Source organism: Aptenodytes patagonicus, chromosome 16 (genome assembly GCF_965638725.1).
Source record: "Aptenodytes patagonicus chromosome 16, bAptPat1.pri.cur, whole genome shotgun sequence".
NCBI classification, from domain to species: Eukaryota; Metazoa; Chordata; class Aves; order Sphenisciformes; family Spheniscidae; genus Aptenodytes; species Aptenodytes patagonicus.
Genome location: NC_134964.1, coordinates 5,045,111 through 5,064,283, shown reverse-complemented (window position 1 = coordinate 5,064,283; position 19,173 = coordinate 5,045,111). Strand labels below are relative to the sequence as shown.

Here is a 19,173-nt window from a genome sequence, read left to right as displayed (position 1 = left end):
TAAAGCCACAAGGGTTAGCAAAAAAACCCCACACAAACCCAATCAGCCAAAAAAAAAAAAAAACCCAAACCAACCCACACCACGCTCCTTTAGTCTCTCCCGACTTGCGATTCAGCCACATCCTTCCATTTCCAGCTTTCACAAAAGCAAGGTTTTAGACAGTCTCAATCAAACAGAATTCTCAACGTTGGTGAGCTAACAGACCTTTTTACTCTTGTGGACAGAGAATAGATGAAAATAAAACGATTTAACTCACTCTTGGCATGCACGGTGCAGCCGTTATTTCAGTACAGACACTGTATTCCCAAAGTTGTATCTCCCTCTACCGGTGACTTTTTGTGTGCTTACCACACGTGACAAGCCCAAAATTAATTTGGTTGGTGTCACGGAATCCTTACTGTTGGCTGCTTGAACAGGAAGAACATGGCAACGGAAGATAAGTTTAAAAGTAAATTTATAAGGTTGGAAGTGGAAATTTTAAAGTTTCATTTTAGGTAATAAAAAAGTTTTCAGCCTTTTTTTTTTTGTCAAGGGGATGGGGGAAAGGGAGGGTAGGATGAAGGAAACAAACCCACGGATATTCAAATGTCTGGTACACTAACAGGGCTTGCAAGGTTGCTTTCTTATTTTTATTCTCCTTTACATGGTAGCTTTTTAATGTATCTTCAAAGTTGGGCGATAGCTTTCTCAGAGCTGGATGTAGAACATGTCCAGCCTGAGCCACTTCAAGTCATCACTCTTCAAATTTTCTCCTACTTCATGATAGTGTGAAAATCCCCCTCTTCTATTCCTTGCTGTCTGTCCACCAGAATTCATTCATGATTAATCATCACGTGTTCAAAACTTTCATTAAGGGTATGCATAGATGGGAGCAGACAACTTACAGAAGCTTATGAGCTCCAATAACAGTGGCTGAGCCGGGAATTAACAACTTTAACAAGGGATCAAAGCAGCATGAGTTGCTAAGAGACACTCGAGCAAGACGCAGGTACCTTCTCACTTCAAAAGCAGTCATGTGCACCCAATGCCAGACCTCCAGAGAAGTTCGCGGGTCACAGGCACAGGTTGGCTGGTGGAGACCGAGCTCTCCCACAGACTCCGGAGGGGAAGATTCAGTTGTGCTGTCAGCTAGGACTTGAACTCAAGCCTCCAGAGTTCACACAGAGCTAATCCATTAAGCTTCTTAGTTTCTACCGCCTCATTAATATTGTATCCTCTAAGGCCAAAGGAAAACACAATGTAGGGGTGGGGGGCAGGGGGGGAAGGAAAAAAAAAAAAAAAAAAGACTGATTGCATTTAAGAATTTAAATCATTTTATTGCTTTACCTGCCATTAGGACAATCTATAACAAAAGGAATAGAATATAATATATTAGCACATACAGTAAATCAGACTTATATAGTCAGGTAACAATACAAAAATGGTCCTCTGGTTGACTATAGCTTTCTAGGGCAATAGACTTCATAAATTCGCTAAAGGTGGACTAGCAAAAAATTATTTCTAAAGCCCTGAATGTTAGCTAAGGCAAAACTATGCCAATTGTGGTTTCAAACATATTTAAATTGCACACAAAGGTAAAGCTATAACTGTGATTAATATTTAACTCAGACTTAGCTGATTTATCTTAAAATCTTGTAGGTAAAACTACAAAAGGGAGTAAACAGCAAGCTAAAAAGATGCAGTAGTGAAACTTGATTAGAAAGCCTTATATAAAAAAAATGTGCATTTTTTTGTGGAGCTCTAACTAGTTTACACAGTTTTTGGTGCTTTAAAGTAACACAAAGAACACATATGAAGAAAAAACCTGGCTAGAGTCAAAACTTAAGAACACAGTTTTACCAAAAAAAAAAAAAAAAAAGAAAAAAGGTAGCATTTGCTTACTCCTTAAGGACTCTGGCAGAAATCCTCTACTCAACTTCTTCTGAATAGAGAACTCAAACCACAAGCGTTTAAATCCCATTACTGGGATTTCAGGTTCAGAAATACCCTGAAACCTTCTGTAAAGGCTTGATACCCTCAGTATTATTTTGCATCAATTAGCAGACTCTTTCTGATTATCTACATGCCTGGGAGAAAGTGTATTGAATTTGAATCCCTATCACCTCAGAAAGGAAATAAATGAGGGCTCCATCGTTAGAAGTAGTTGCACAACAAATGCAAAACTGCTTGCTGTCACTCCCAAATACAAACCTACGCTACTTTATATAAATTACAGTTTAAAGGAAACCTTACAAATGGCCTATCAGTATTGAACCGTGGAATTCAGTAAAAACTTTTGGGAAGTATTGGTGCACACAGAATAATGGAACACAAAGCTGGTAAATACTGAAATACATTTAAGACTCCGCAACATATTGAACTTGGAAAAAAGAGTGAGTATGAAATATGTGCCATGTAAATTCCATAAGCAAGGAAAGAGAATGCACCTTTTGTATTTAAACTAGATTTATAATTAATCATTTTAAAAATAATGAATTGACCAATTAAAAAAAACTTAAAATAACTGAGTGTGGCAGGAAAGTTAAAACATTCACTTTTTCCTGCCTCACATCCTCTACCAAGAATAATGGCATCTCTATAGACCAGCAATCTTGCCACCTGCAACTTGATGCTGGCCATAAATACTCAACATTTATTTTCCCTGGTAACAAAGGGTCACCTGAACTGATGATAATTTTTTAAAAAGTCAACTGAGGAATACAAAGCAAGCAAGAGTCACAGGGAAAATAAAATGTTCACTTCCAATTTCTACACCAACCTAAGTACTTGAACATTACTAACAGCTGGACAGCTGCACCATTCTTACACCAATCTATGTACTAGAGACCAAAGTTAGGCATTTAATGTAATGTTTGGTTCTTGCCACCTTGAACAGGAAGAGTTTTAAATGGCATATCTATCGCTGAAGAAAGAACAAGAAAAAAAAAATCAGTTGCAGCAAGTCAGCAAATTAAGTAACAACTGCAGTAGTTCACCAGAACTATTAACCTTGAAAGCTTTGATTTACACTTGACAAAAACATAACTAAGCAATCTTAAACCAGCAGACAGGAACAATTATACTGTTAAATTCCAACTGTGGCTTTCTTAGCAGCTGATGCCTCACGATTGAACCCAGGATTACAGTACCCAGAAAATTTAAAAAAAAAAAAAAAAAGAAAAAAGAAAACCCCAAGCCCCAGGAAGCTCAATTACAAGGGCAGTTCTCGTTGGAAAAGAAGTACAGCAGATTATGACCACAGCCTTAAAAATCTGTCCAACAATTTGAGAAACACCTTTAAAAAAAAATTCCCCCGCCCCCCCCCCCCCTCCACTGTCACCTTCTTACTCTATGGCAAGTGGTGTGGTGCCAGGAGATCTCTCCCTCGCTGAAGCAAGGCTGCATTTGCCTGAGTTGGACACTGTTGCACAGAGAGAAGCCGTAACAGCAAACGTCTCCATAGAACTTTTTCTATTAATTTAATGGGACAGAGAGCACAGAACTAATATGCTCTAAATTAAAAATAGTGCCATGATAAGCAATTTTTTTTTTTTCTTTCTTTTTTTAAACAGACAGGAAGCTGCAAATGCCAGTGGCAATGTGGCTCTGCACAAGGGTAATAAAGCAGTCTGCATTCGTGAAGCATGTTTTGGATAGGAAGTTTTCAGACAGACAGCGATACAAAACTGTTGTACTGCTGGATGTTTCGCTTGAGAATATCCGAGCACGGACCCAGGACACGTTCAAATCGGGGTCGATCAAGCTTTACGCATTTCAACAGGCCACGAGCAACAACTGTGGCAGCACGGGGACGGTTCATCAACAGAGCTATTTCACCTAGGGCAACAGGAAAGTGTGAACAGTGTTAAAAATCAATGCGCAAGAAAGCCGAAGAAATTACCCCGTTGTATTTCAAACTACTGCAGGAATTGAACAGAAGGTAATTCAGGTTTTAACACTGATCAGAACAAGTATCTGTGTAGTCACATTAGAAGCAACTGTGAAGGCAGTTTAAAAAAAAACTACTTGATTTTTTTATTAAAAAGCCTGTCCACATTCAAGTTTCTCTGAAGAAGGCCTAAAGAATTTTCAACATTGGTTCTATTTAAGAAAAGGTCATGTTTCAGTTAACCACATCATTTTCCTAGCCAACAAGTAGTTATTTTTCTAATATGTAAGGTATGCTACTGTTCAATTCTGGTATTTCTAGGAAACTCAGGACAAGACCATGGTATTGAAGTAAAAAACATTAATGCACAAGGCAGAAGCCTTTGACCCATAGCTAGCCAGAATCAAGAATTTGACTTTGCCACGGGGCTGTGGAATACGAGTATCTTGAAGTCCCATTGGATTCCCATTTCATAAGTTATGCACAAAGATGCCAAAAACTGTTTCAAATACCTGTTGTTACAACTGCTAAACAACATATTTGGAAATGAAGTTTTCAACAAGCCCCTGTTTCCATTGGTGGTAACAGCTACCCCTAATGCTCCTAGCAACAAGCATGAAAGAAACCACAGCATCAACTTTTGGGTGTGTTTGTTTTTAAGCAGTTGGGCTGGTTACCTTCATGTTCAGGACTGAGGACAGAACTCAGTGCTCCTTGGAGAATAAATCTGCCTGCATTATCAGAAGGGATGTTCAAGAGAAATGAGAAAAACTTTTCCTCTGTGCCCAATTAAAACTTGAACTCACTAGCCTCCAAAACACAGGCTTGCAAAAGAATAAGTATGTTCTAAGGGAGAGTTAAACCCCTGGGGGACAGGTCTGCAGCACCTGAACACAACGGTAGAGATAACATTTAGTTTAAGAATGGGAAACTCAGGAGTACACATCAAGGGAAATATTAGAAGAGACTGAAACGACATACATAGAACAAAAATCTAGTACTAGATATTGAGCTAAGCAGACCTTTGGTCAGATCCAGTACTATTAGTGCACTCTCAAGTACATCCCACCTCAGTTCGGAGAGAGGACCTACCTTAAACATGAGAAAAAAGTTTGGTGCTTTTTTTTTTTTAGCGAGAGAGAGGGGGAAGTATTTAAACATTAAATAGTAGGTTCTAAGCAGGTTGCTTGCTTTGTTTCAGAACTGCAAGCCACTTCTCTTCTGAACCCAAATTAAGGCTGCCAGGAATATCTTGTTACACACTGTTGCATTATACTCCAAGAACACTCTGTGAGCATAAATATCCAGTCCCTACCTGTGATTCAAAAGAAATCAACATGCGCTAGACAAGTGATTAGTTCCATGTGAAGGTTATTTCCAAGTCTTCACAAGTAAGTATTAATAATAGGTTCTTAGCCTTTTTCTTTGCCAGCACACATAAGCTTTATGTACCCCATAACTTTTAGCTGAGCGAGAACACCTTCAACAGAAGGAGAAAAGACCCTGATCTGCACTTGGGAGACTACGTCCAGAGTACCACACAGTTTCAGGGTCCCCAGTACAAGATGCTGACAAAGCACAGCAAGTCCAGCAGTGCCACCCAGATGGTTAGGGGACTGCAGCACAGGACGTACAAAGATGCTGAAGGAGCTGGGTTAGTCTGACCTGGAGAAAAGAAGGCTAAGGAGGGAATCTTATTGCTGTCTTCAGCTACATAATGAGCAAACTGTAAAAACAAAACTAGACTGCCCTCTGCACAGTGAAAGGCAGAGAGAAAGCAACAAGTTGCAGAACAGGAAATTCTTGTCAAATATAAAGAAAAAAATTCTTCGTAACAAGGCTGGTTAAACAGCGAAAGAAATTGCCCAGAGAGGCTGTGGGACCTCCATCCCTGGAGACACAAGAGACTCCACCAGACACAGCCCTGAGCAACATGATGCAATTTCAAAGTTAGCTCTGCTCAGAGTAGAGAGGTCTGACCAAATCACCACCAAGCCCCTTCTAAATTAAGGTACCCTAGAACGATCACATTTCTGTGACATGCATGCACACCTGAGTGCCAAATAACTCTAATACTCACCTGACATTGAGTGAAACCACAAGAGTCGGCCAAAACAGTAATTAAGCAAATCCATCCCATCACTACCATCCACAGCAGTCATCAATACAGCACAGGTAAAATGGTGACAGTGGTGTACATAATCGTAGTTGTCACTACATAACTCACCAAAATAATCAGAAGGTGCCAGTCTGCCCACTTCAACAAATTCTTCATTTTCTGATCGACGCTGTAACACTGCAGCTGTGCCCTTTAATAAATCACAGCAATTAAACAATCGGAATTTCCAGCATCACTTGAAACATTGCATTCCACAAGGAATCAGCTGCTTTGCAGAAACAATTGTTACGATGTCTCAGTCTTTAAAAACCACTTCACAGTCCTTGCATAGTTCACCAGACTGCTCTATAAAAACAGCTGGTCCTCCCTCCTCTGAGCGTAAAACGTCTTGGGTATTTACGTAGCTGAAGCACTGATTTCTCCCTGTTTTTCCTCATAATACTAAGAATACTACAGTATGTCTAGCAAAAAAAAAAAAAAAAACCAAAAACCAGACAGAAGACAAATGATACCACTAGCAAGACATTACTAGCTATCTAGAACAGGTCTCTACTCTTCTGAAAATATAAACTGGTTTCAGCCAGAAACTTGTTACTTTTTCCCTGGAAGTACCATTTGTAAAAATAGCAAAACTAAATATAAGCTTCTGCATGTCCAGCAATATTATATTTCTTTAGCAATTCTCTACAAGTACATTCTTACATTTTGTTTTTCTCCAAGTGTCTAGTTAGGGGCAGAATAAGCCATATGGGGGGGGGGGGGGGGGGGGGGGGGAAGTAAAGTTCTGAGCTTCATCTTACCTCCAAGATAATGAAGAACTCATCTCCTGGCTCTCCCTGGACCACAATCTTCTGCCCATCCTCAAACTGTACCGGTTCCAATGCATCAGCTACCGTGAGACGCTCCCACTTGTCCAGAGATTCTACAGAGTAAACAGTTCATTAATAGATTATCTTTTCATGGCACAAATTATACTTTTTGCTCTGTCCTTAATACAGAGGTCAACCTATTCCTGGCTACATTTGTGCATCAGATATCAAGACCTGAATTAGAATTAGAATTATTTTGGAACGATGCAGAAAAGCAGTACAGGCTTTGCAGTCAGTTTTAACAGACTACCACAATAGCCTGTAATCATCATAATGCTGGATAACAGCTTTATTACAATATGGCAATTTATTCCACTTCAGAACAAAAATCTTCTCACTTACCCAATATAGATACTTTACTAAGGAATTCCTCGTACATCTTTCTCTTTCTCAAAGTACTCCCCTACAAAAAAAAGAAAAAAAAAACCCAAGCACAAAGTAAGTTTTCTTTCTACTTCACGTTTTACATGAGACTTCAAATAAAACTTAAGACAAAAATATATTTAACCAGACATACTGTATCCTGTCTCACAGACCCCAAACCCACAAGACTCTCTTAAAATTTAATTATTTCAGTAACATTTCAGAGTTCAGCAACCTTCATAAAGTACTTAGCATTTACTGCAGCCTTAAACTTTCTTAAATGCATTCTTACTGTATAACCTTACCAAAATTCACAAATATGCTCTAGTTACAACTGTTATTCACACGCACTACTTACAAATAGCAAGCTAAATAGAGAGCAGAATCAAAACATCTGACAAGCTAACCAGTAGGCATTACATTTTTAGTCAGTTTAATATTGCATTGCTGTGGTTTTGTTCACTAATGTAAGATTCCCCATGGCCCCATGCCTGATAAACTGAGTACGCTGAGTAATCAGCTTTCTGATTACAAATGAAATAGCAGGACTTTGAATAAATAACTCCAGCAAAGGAGATAGAAGGCACAGATAGAAGGTCAAATGACCAGTGTAAGTTGAGTGAATAGTAAAACCAAAAGCATGACTCCAGATTAGCACACAGTTACTTGAGTCAATGGCATAAGCCACACATCAGCTAGAAAAATACTTGCCATCAGGATCCTTCTATAGCTATCTCTATCAATGCCCCACAACTTCACATTCGTCTTTGCTTTGACAGTTGCAGCGCGGGGAGTTCCATATATAAGGGCAAGTTCTCCAAAGCTTCCACCCTCACCAACGCTGGTTGCCCACTCGCTGTTCACGTAAACCTGAAAGGCAGTACATGGTGGTAAGCCAAGGCCCATGGTATCTTGCGAGCTGGTCACAGACAACATGAAGCTCCTGCCACCCCGTATTTCCTTTACAGTGAAGGGAAATCTCACATCTGTACAGTCAAGAGTTGACCATTTCAGGGTTTCATCAACACTTCACAGCCAACCCCAGCCCCAGCCACAATTTTTACTTTCATCAAAGGGACTCTCTTCTACATCACATGCACAGAGACTACACACGTAGACTCCTGAGACCCTTTGATAGAAATAAAATCTCAACAAAGTCTCTGCAAGAGAAAGCTATAGATTAGTTGGACTGGAAAATAAAAAGCCTGGTCATTCTTAAAGCCTGTCCCACGCCTCAGCTAGACTCCACCCTGCACTTGTAAAGCATTAGTATTGCATTGGTGTTTGAATCATTCATTTTGAAACTCAACGCAACTCACGGTCTGTGCAGCCAGACTGAGCCGTTAAGGAGCAGAGAGGCTCCGAAGCAAAATAAGCTTCTGTAAGTAAGAACTTATTATGAGAAAAGCCGCTAAAGGAAGGACCTGTAGAAGAGGCCTACAAATATCAGACTATTCCTCTGCTAGGGATGAACATGTCATTAATAAACTACCAATACTGCTTACATCCATTTCTCCTTGATCAACAACATAGAAGTTATCACCTTCATCACCTAAAGAAGAAAAAAAAAATTAAGTACACGCTAAAAAGAGAGTAAAGCTATGTAAGCATTCATGTTTCACAGCACTGGCATCTCTGCCAACTTTGATGTTTAGAATCTAATAAGGTTGGCAGAGACAAATTTTGCAAGGCTTACAGGGTGAAATTTCACATTTTGCTGATTTCACACTCTTCTCAGTCCTGTGAAAGAGGACATCTACTGGCAATCAGCAGCATTTCCAGGATTAGTGGAAAGGCGTACCGGATCCATAAGCTGACGTAACGTGTTCTACAGAGCCACTGAATGACAATCTTTCCAATAGATAACATACGCAACGAAACTGCATCTTCCTACAATTGTTCCACTCCTCACTTTAGTATGAACTGTGCTTCAGGTAATATAACAAGAGAGGGTCATTGCATCGAGACAACGTTTTTATTTTCAAAAAAACCCCCAAAACCTAACAAGAGCACCAGGCCAGCGTCTGCTCACCATCTCCAACTTATTCATTAATGTAAACATTGCCACTTGCCTTGCTGTATGACAGTCTCTCCTGCAATGTAAGTGACGGGGAACATTGCATCAAAGATGTCACTGAAGAAAAGGATACCAAAATTAGACAAATGCCTGGACAACTGCCATGCACGCATGCATTCATACACCTGTACCTCCAACCCGTCAATACTTTTCCTATAGCCTCTGTACGGTTACACTGACTGTTGTAAAGAGGCTGTGCAGCTTTGTACATTATGACACATTTAGCTCTTCCGAAGCCTGCACTTTGAGAAACTTTAAGATTACAAAGATTTATTCCTACCTTCTTTCATTATCATCAAGATGGGCAAACAGCACATTCTTCTCAATAGCTTTTGCCAAAGCAGCCATAGTCTTATAATCTTTTGGAATAACCTAGGATATAATCAGAAAGAGTAACTGGTTAATTTTTTGAAGAAAAATTTCTGCGTTCCCCTGGGTAAATAAATTATTCAATTGCTACAAAACACTGGCTGAGTTTTTCCAGTTTCTTTCAAGTGCTATAGATCTAAAACCAAATATAATCAATGTTTACTGCCAGTTTATGCAGAAGGCAAATAAAACCTAGTATTATTTTATGCAACTGTAAAAGCATCATTCCATGCTAAGTTTGTAAGTCTTTTTGCAAGAGTACAAGTATGTGTTCCACCTGTGTTTTCCTATGAATAGCAGCAAGTCTGCTCTGCCATTAGGCTAAACATAATGTTGTTGCAGCTGTCGAATAACTGGAAGCACTTTGTTTATGTATAATATATATAAATATATGTACATATAAATATATATTACTTCAAAGGGTGTTCCCCTTTGTCCATGTTATGCATAAATGGTTTAATTGCACGACAGTTTATTCTAACCTCCAGTTAAACACCTATACACACAGGTCTGCTTTTTACAGTTATCATAGTTATTTAATACACTGGATAGAAGGTGGTCTTAGATAAACTCTTGGATCGTAGATGCAATTTTTAGCAATGTTTAAAAGTTAGAGCACCTTTCTAACATAAGATGCAGCATCCTCTTCTGTATAGACTTCTGCACTGATGGCCCCACGCCTTCTTCGACCCTTAACCACAGGGTTCATAGGAGGAGGAGGAGAGATTTCATCCTCCCGTGAGTCTGAGCGTGAACCAGACTTCTGTTGATTCAACAACTGTTTTGTTTCCTCCTAAACAGGAAGGAAGACATGTTTGTGTCACATAATCCAGTAAAGCAAAAAAGCCATTACGTATTATATTCCAACTTAGTCTGCCAATGCAAGGGAGCTTCCTGTGTACTATTATTCCCACATTAAGGCAAACAGGAGACCAGAGGAACCAAGATCAAAGGCCTTTCAAAATAGATGGTAGATATGCCTTTCATTCATAACATTCATATCATAATGGTGTTTATTTTAATAAGTTACACTAATAGTTTAAGAAATTAAGAAGTATAAACAAGTTGATTCTACTTTCCACTAGTGTATTCAACAGGCGATGAAGAAATTCTGCAAATGCTAAAGACATTTTCCCAACCGTAAACCCAGCAGTTCTTTCCCTTAGCTGCGAGGTGTTAAGCCTTTTTTGATTTGAAAGACAGAAGAGCAGTTCCTCAGAAATCCATGTTACATGAGAAGCTTTTGAAACAAGATCAAGTCATGGACCAACTCGATACTCAATAACCAACAGTTATTTTAGGAGAAAGAAATATGAACACTGCTTACAAAAGAGCTGGAGGAAGGATGCTAGAGGCCAAACAGTAGGGTTTTTTCCGCAAACCACAGATTTGTCAACTTTGCACAGTGTTACACATTTTCCTTATTTCCCGTAGTTACCTGTTGTGCTGTGTTGTAGTGATATTGTAGAAGACTGGAGAAGTTACAATAAAATGAAGTCTAACTAATTTGACACACGGAAATTTGATTCTTCTATGTACCAGAAGATTCACCTTAATCAACTAAAATCAGATTAAAAACAAAACAAAAAAGCCAACCTTGGAGCCAAAGCATTTGCATCGTAACAGCTCAAATGACTTTCTCCCGGTGTTAAGGAAACAGGGTTTTGTGACATGCCTTAAAAGAACAAGGAGTCATCTGTTCTCTGAGAGCTCCCAGCACTTTTAAAAGCTGGGTTTGTCCCAGTGTCCTTGATCAAGACGTCCCCTGCCCAGCTGGGCAGCTTGCTGCTTGGCTGCCACGCTCCACTCCGGAGGTGCACAGAGGCTATGTATAACAACACCACTTTGAGGAAAGAGACATCAGATAACCATTACAGTGAGTTTACATTTTACACCTCTCAGATAGCCAAAGAGCAAGCACTGATCCGTTGAATTACATTTCACTTCCTGCCTTTTGCCCATTGGTAAGATAATGCTACATTTCAAAACGATGGGGGCAAAACATATTTAAAACCTTGTTTCTATCTTCTGATTTTAGAGAAACAAGTCTCAACTGAGATGTTGTTAAAAATAGCTTGAGCAGTAGTAAGTGTTCAGTTTAAACTGCCTCTCTACAAAGTGCGCAACACCACCAGCCACAAGAAACATACTGTTTGTTCATATACAGAATACTTAACCCATTAAAAAAAACTTGACACTTTTTAAATAAGTGAACACCAGCTGCTGTATTTTTTCCAGTATCACATAAAATATAAAATATTGAGAGCCTGTAACTTTCAGATAGAAGCACTTCAGCAGCATTTAGCAAGGCAGCTGCGTATGGAAACACTGTTCAACAAGAGACTCGCCAAGGTAATGGCCCACTCAAAGAACAAGGAAACTGCACTAATAGAAAAAGTACAACTGGTAACTTCTGCCTGATCTGAGATTTAACATTACTGTATTAAAAAGAAGTGTGATAAGGTAGGGCACGGACACAGAAACCAGTTACAGGTGGGTAAGATAAGACATTAACTTAAAATATACCAGCTATTCTAAACAGTCTGCATACACGCTCATCAAAAGGAAGATTACCCCCAAATGAGACAAATCTCTATATATTCACATTACACATCGCAGTGCCATGGAGTGACATGCTAAAATCTCACTGTTTTCACAGCAGTAGCTTTTCATGTATTCTTTTTTTTTTAAATACATTTTATATCATTTCTGATACTAAACCACATATATTACACCACCAGATCAGAGAAAAATTACACTAGACCTTGAAGAAAGAGCGGCAGTTGTTATTCTCGGTTACCTTACAATCTAGCCACTGTTTATGAGTGAGAAAAGGTATTTGTTCAGGTTTAGAAGCACCTCAAATTAAACACATAATGGACAACGGCATTCATTTTGCTCTGTGCTGATCAGTATAACCAATACCTGGATGTTAAAAAGGTTTAGTAATAAAGTTAGCCTATTTATTACATCCAAGTGTTGATCCTGGTCTTCCAGCTGATGGAACAGTTCAAGGAGTTTTCAGTGTCAGTGACCACTAATTATGAATATTATTTTTCCTGACAAGAAATAGTTATTAATTCCATTTAAATTATTACAAGTAAGAAACATTAAAGAGATGAGACTTCACATACTCGTATCTTAAGACTATCAGCCACTGAAGACCACATTCACAATTTCAGAATTATGTTTTACCCTGAATAGTCCAGCATCTGGTAATTGTCATCACATCAGAAATACTCTCAACTTCTTCTGGTTAATTTGTATTTAATTTCTATCAGCTCTCCACGTATTTAAAAAAAAACATGCAGAAGCTGAGAAAGCAGTGTTAAAAGCTCTGCCATAAATTCACAACTGCAGAGTATATCCTTCTTAACTACCACGTTTTGCAAGAGAAACACTTAGGAAATAGGAAAATATTCAGGTATTTTGGAAGCAGGGCAGGTGGTGGGGAACAGGTAGAGTGACTAGATGTCAATCACACTTCAAAATTCCAGCTTTCTATAAAGCCTAATATACACATAACTGCATCACACACAATATTTCAAATATGCACTTATTCCAGCGGACAGCCATGTCCAATATCCAAGATTCATCTGGCAGGCTGTAATAATGATCTCTACATTAAATTTCCACAGCTCAAACTACATTACACAGCCAAGCACAGCACTGGATAACTATTAGCTTTCAGTATGCATTGGTGTTACCAGACATGTTTGCACAGCAAAGAGAACGGAGGCCTTAGTACACCACAAACAGGTAAAATAAAAACATTTATACCATCAATGTGTAGTAATCAGATTCATGTAACAGCTTTCATAACTCAGAAGAGGACATCTGAATTCCTACAGTAGCTACAACAATCTCAGAGGCAGTAATTTTAATGTTTCTGAACATAAATTCAAAAGCGTGTTTAAATGTCTTCAGTGTATTTTAATAACATGACAGTGAATCAGCTCTGTGTGTACGTGCTGTGGAAGAGATGACTTGTCAGGATAACTAGAGAGAAAATAGTAACCTTGCTTCAGTTTTAAATGGTGTTCCTCCAAAATTCAATCTTAAAAAAAAAAATACTGTATCTCAACCTCAATTTCATCCAGTCTAACAGATGAACAGATTTAGAAAGTATATTAAAAAGTTGCTCTGCTTTATTAAAGATGTAACAGACATTACTTCTGGAAGGTGAAGCAGATTCCGTTTCAAACATTTTTGCTCTACCAGAGCTAAGTACCAGGTTAGAGCTAGTTAATAATAGTACTTAGCATTTGCGCTTTCCAGACACGGATGTCAGAGGCGTTTGCTAACCTAGCACAGGATGTTCACTGTTCTGTTACTTGATAGCTATTAAGGTACCGTGTTACCTGGTTAAACTAAGACCAATCCATTAGACTGAATGGTGAAATTACTTTGAGAAAGCTGTAGCAATTTTTAAATTCAAGAAGGCAAGAAGAAAAAATGCTACAGTTTCACTTTTAGCTGTAGCTGCAGTAGTGGGCATGTACAACCCACACCAACACAACTCATAAGAGACCCTGACCAAAATTGTAAGAGTAATTTAAGGGGAAAACACATTACCTAAGCAGTTTTATTTTCAGCTTCCTTATAGGCTGACAAAGTACATAGACAGCCTATTTGCACCAGAATAAAATCATCAAGAGTTATTCAACTCCAGAATACATTTGATTAAGTTCAGAGCTAGACTTGTTGTCTTGCTAAAAACAAATTAAGTTTCCTTTAATCTTAAATACTGCATGTTGACCATAAGTCCACTACACAAAAGCATCCAAATAGTCCCATTTTATATCCCTATGTATGGATTGGTTTACAATTTATTCTAAGTGCAGTAATGCAGTTTTGTATATCAACACTTGTGGCGGTATTTTAAAAATTATCAATCTATCAGTACTTCAAAACTCGAGAATCCAAGGTGGGGAAGGAGACACAGTAACAGGGAGGGACAATGGATTTTTAAGAACCTGATTACTACATGGTTTGCTGCTGGTACTCTCTCTGAAATAGAATGTACTCAAGATGCAACCACACACACACAAAAAAAAAAAAAAAAGAAAAGTCAGACACATTACAGAGTTCTCGTTCATTTAATAAGCAAAATGTTCCTCAAACACATTGTGAGTATAGGAGGTTGGCTTGCAGCATTTGGTCATTTTCTAGTATCTACCTTGAACACTTCCATTAAAAGATAATTTCCACTATACACACTTAGGAACTCTAGTGTTAATTTCTTTCTTCTTTACATCAGCAATTAGTAACCAGCTAGAATAAAAAAAAAAAAATACCTCCCATATACAAGTACTGAAAGCAGCACCTGCAAATGACTGCTGTACGAGGTCACAGCTACATTTTTTACTAATGGTGTATTCTGAATAGAGTCGCTGTCTCTAACCTTTCCTCTGCATTAGCCTTTAAAACCTCCCATTTTCATAGCAGCTTCTTTTCCTATCTGCTTAGATATCAATATATAAAATGGACAGTTCAAAAGAATATGAAATCACTGTTTCAAATATGACCACTGAGATGACAAAACGCTTCCCATTCCCGAGATCCCAGAATGCTTCCAACAACAAAAACACCAAAGAGACCCTGAGGACAAACGCAAGAGGAACACCAACACCGAACTCAAGAGAAGGCAGAAACAGGCTTGCTCTCCTAGAAATTTGGAATGCAAATACTTCTGCTTGACTTCAGCTAGGCCTGGATAACTACCACTGGCCTACTACTTCTGTGCTGGACCCAAATTAATGTAAACCATTTGTCTCAATATAAGAAACCAAATGCCTATCGCAGTATCTAACCAAGGTCAGGCGCCACGGTTATCATCCAACTACAGACACGATCGTGCATGCTATCTATCAGCTTCTATGAGTAACCATTAGAGGGGGATTACATCTGCATCCCAGCTGGGTAAGTCTCCTTCTCAGCTTGTGTTCTGCCCTACGTGCTTTGTTATGACAGAGGTGACATAAACTACTGGAAAACAGGATTTGTTTTCCAAAAGCATCAGTTCCAATTTCAAATGGCCAATACAAACACGGTCAAATCTGAAACTCAAGACTCTAAATCACAAAGAGACGATGTAAATTTAGGTTGTTCCACTCTCCTTCCCTCCCGCTATGTATTTTTACCTTCTCCAATCTTTCAAAGTATTCTCTGAGGAATCCCATGGGTCTTTCAGGTCTCACTGTGCATAATTGTACAATGCAATCCTTCAGAAGTTGCTGGATGTTGTGTTTTTGGACGTAAAGTTCACATTCCCGAAGACTACGCTCTTCCTCACTGCTGCTGCTGCTAGAAGCTGCCATTGCTGAAGATAAGAGAAAAAGAAGGTTAAATAACTGGTGGAAACAAAGATGCTGCTGCCCAATATAGTCAGGCACATTATGCTGCATTATCATCTTACTGATATCACAGCATAAAACTACCTTATCTGTAAGACTAGTAACTAAGCTAAACCGTGAAAGAAAAAGCGATTAACTTATTTAGCACCTGGAAAGAAATAAAAAAATCTGGGTGCTCTATAGCCGCAGGCACAAAAGTAAAAGCATTTGAGCTGGAAAAGCTTCAACAACTCGAGGCCTGTGAGCACTCAAAGTCAGGGAAGTTTCCACCTAAACTTTCTGCTGATTAAACCTAGTATTTCTTAGGATTGGAGGCTCACTTCATAAACAGCTGTATGGGGTGATGCGGATGATGACCAGGAGATAGGTGGGTGGAAGCTGGGAATCTGAGAGGCAAGTATGAAAATTATTAGGACGTGAAACTTGGTAAGGTTGAAGCCAAAGCCAGTTTGCCAAATGCCGAGGCGGAGTCCACTAACGGAAGTTATGGAATTAGGGGCATTACTCCTAAAAAGCTAGTCTCCAGTTTAAACTGGTCCATACTTCATAACTATCTCTGTGGATACACTACAATCCCCAAAAATATTTCAACTGTAAATAAATCAAGAGTACACCTTTAAACATGTCTGTTACAACACCAGGTTTTCAAGAGACTTTATAGTGTCAGCTGTAACACTTTCAAAAATGTTCTTAAGCAGGTTTTTTTCCCCCCTTTCAGGTTATAGAACCATTTTAAAATATATTTTTACATATATATATATAACACTTTCTGTCATTTTTGTCATAAAACAATTAACACTAAGACAGCTAAAGAAATAGGAAAGAATTTCTCAGGGCATTTTTGATGAAATATAAAGAAAGTTACCTGGTACAGGGACAGTGGCAACAGCTTACGAATATGCAGTAAGATATGTTGATCCCAGGATCAGCTTTTGAAAGGGAAAAAATGGATTCAGACAAAATAATTTTGAGAAATGACAAGTCACCAAAAAGCCAAGCGGTGCAGTCATATTATGCGTTTTATCCTACTGAGGCAGCAGATTAAGAAACAGAGGCCACAGAGGCAATATAACACCGTGCCCCTTTGAATTATGCTCCTGGAGATTACAGGAAGACTACAGTTAATATGCAATTGCTAACACTTCAAACAGGTTTCATTCTTGTCACAGTTAACCCCTGCATAAGCACGCAGGGACAGATGTATTATGTGTTGCATAAACACCAAGTATGGACTTCACATGGACCAAAAAAGTGCCTTAAAGTTCTCCAGTTACTTCTTTTGTTTTGGCAACTCGCACAGTGAAGGTCAGTACTAATTAACAGCCCCAAAGAAACTCGGTGGCTCCACGACAGCCTACAAATGACAATCTATGGAAAAAGCATCGCGCTGCTGATAGACAGCGGACGGGGGCCGCGGTTGCTCACAAGAAGAGCAAGACCAGCGCAGAAAATACCAAAGAAATAATGAAAACTCCAGCACTTTTACAAGGTATTTTTTCTGCATGTTGCAAACCCGAAGTTTTCCAGAGCCCCCTAACGCACGGCTGCACCCAGACTGCCGCGAACCGCCTGGGCCCGGCCTGCCCGCCCCGGGGCTGCCCTCGCCAAGCCGAGCCCGCCCCTCACCGCAGGGCCGGGGCTGCTCGCCGCTCCCCGGAGGCGCCGCCGCCACGGCCCAGCGGTGCGGGCGGGCAGCCCCACGGCAGCACCAAGGCCAAAGTAATGACACGGCGCTCCGGGGGCGGGGGGGACACGAAACCTCCCAGCCCTGTGTCGGGCCGGGGGGGCTGTTCTAGCGTCTGAACGCCTCCGTGCCCAGCGCCTGGAGGCGACGCCCGGCACAGCCCGACAAGCCCGAGGGGGCCCCGCGCAGCGCGGCCTCTCTTCCCCCCTCGGACACGGGGCCTCCAGCCAAGGCAGGAAAGAGGACCCTGCCCCCCCGCAGGCCCGGGGGCTGCCGGCTCCGGGCCGCTCCCCTCAGCAGGGCCGGCCCCCGCCCCCAAGGCCGCAGGCCTCCCGCTCCGCGCCCTTCCCTTCCCGCCCGGCCTGGCCTCCCCGCCGCGGCTGCCCCGCCGGGCCGGGCGCCGCCGCTCACCTGGCGCGGGCGGCTCCGCCGGGCCCTCACCACCGCCCCCCCCCCCCGTCCCGGCCCGGCCGCGGCCTCGGCGACAGCAGCAGCGGCGGCGGCGGCGGCGGCGGCTCCCACCGGAAACCGACTGGCCCGGCCAATCACCGCCCGCCGTGACGTCAATGCGCCTCGCTCTCACCCAGAGCCGTCGCCGCGGTAACCTTAAAGGGGCAGCGCAGGGCGCCACTGCTCCAACGGGGCGATCGCAGCCCGGGGGAGGGGGCGCGCCTCGCCGAGCGCCGCCTGCGCCTTTAAGGGGCGCGAGGCCGGCGGGGAGAGCACGGCCGGGGCGCTGAGGGGAGCGGGCACCCGCGGCGGGACGGGCCGGGCCGCCCCCGGGTCACGGCGGGCCGGGCCCTGGGGCTGGGGAAGCGGATGGGACAGGCTCCCTTCCCCGGGCGGAGGGAAGCCGCCGGCTCCGGTAGCGGAGGCCGCCGCGGGGCGCCCAGAGGCAGCCCGCGCCGCCTCTTCCCCCGTGTAGGCCTTCCCCAGAGAGACTGGCAGCACCGGCCGTACCGAAATCCTGCTAAATGGCGTTTAGGGTGAAAGGTGCCCTGGCCGGCGTGCGAGGCGTCCATTAAACAGCGATGCGGTGACGCTGTGCTGGTGAACGCCGGCCTTGACACTGCCGGGTGGAGAGATCAGAGACTGTTAAGGGGGGAGAATAGATCGTACTCTAGTTTGGCAAAGATTTCACCGTAATGGATTTAAGATCCGCGTGCAGAATTATTTCCTATGTCTTCACAGCTGAGGTGAGCCCCGTGAATCCCTTCACTTCGTGCGCCTAAAGCCTGGAAGAAGTCGCCGAAGATCGCGGCTGTGCTGGAAGGGAGACGCAGACCCCGTGCAAGGCCTTGGGAGAATGAACCCCGAATCCTGCGTCTGCTGATCTCCCTCTAGCTGAGGAGATAACTCAGTTTTACAACAACTGCTGCGAGAGCATTTAAACCAAAATTCATCCGCGCTTAACTCATCTGGGAGAATCGTATAACATACAACCAAAACGATTCCAGTAACTAGAGTT

The 19,173-nt window shown here is 41.5% G+C and overlaps 1 protein-coding gene across 1 annotated transcript; it reads right to left on the bottom strand.

Annotated features, from left to right (window-relative positions):
* Window positions 1–1,290: 1,290 nt before the first annotated feature.
* Window positions 1,291–18,161, bottom strand: PRKAR1A (protein kinase cAMP-dependent type I regulatory subunit alpha). The gene is made up of 12 exons (XM_076354076.1): window positions 18,117–18,161; window positions 16,887–16,950; window positions 15,809–15,987; window positions 10,285–10,458; window positions 9,577–9,668; window positions 9,292–9,353; window positions 8,725–8,771; window positions 7,931–8,089; window positions 7,199–7,259; window positions 6,788–6,909; window positions 6,096–6,177; window positions 1,291–3,816 (listed from the first exon to the last, which is right to left on the bottom strand). Exons 3-12 carry the CDS (start codon window positions 15,983–15,985, stop codon window positions 3,644–3,646), a joined length of 1,149 nt encoding a protein of 382 aa, XP_076210191.1. The 5' UTR covers window positions 15,986–15,987; window positions 16,887–16,950; window positions 18,117–18,161; the 3' UTR covers window positions 1,291–3,643.
* Between the last annotated feature and the right edge of the window lie 1,012 nt (window positions 18,162–19,173).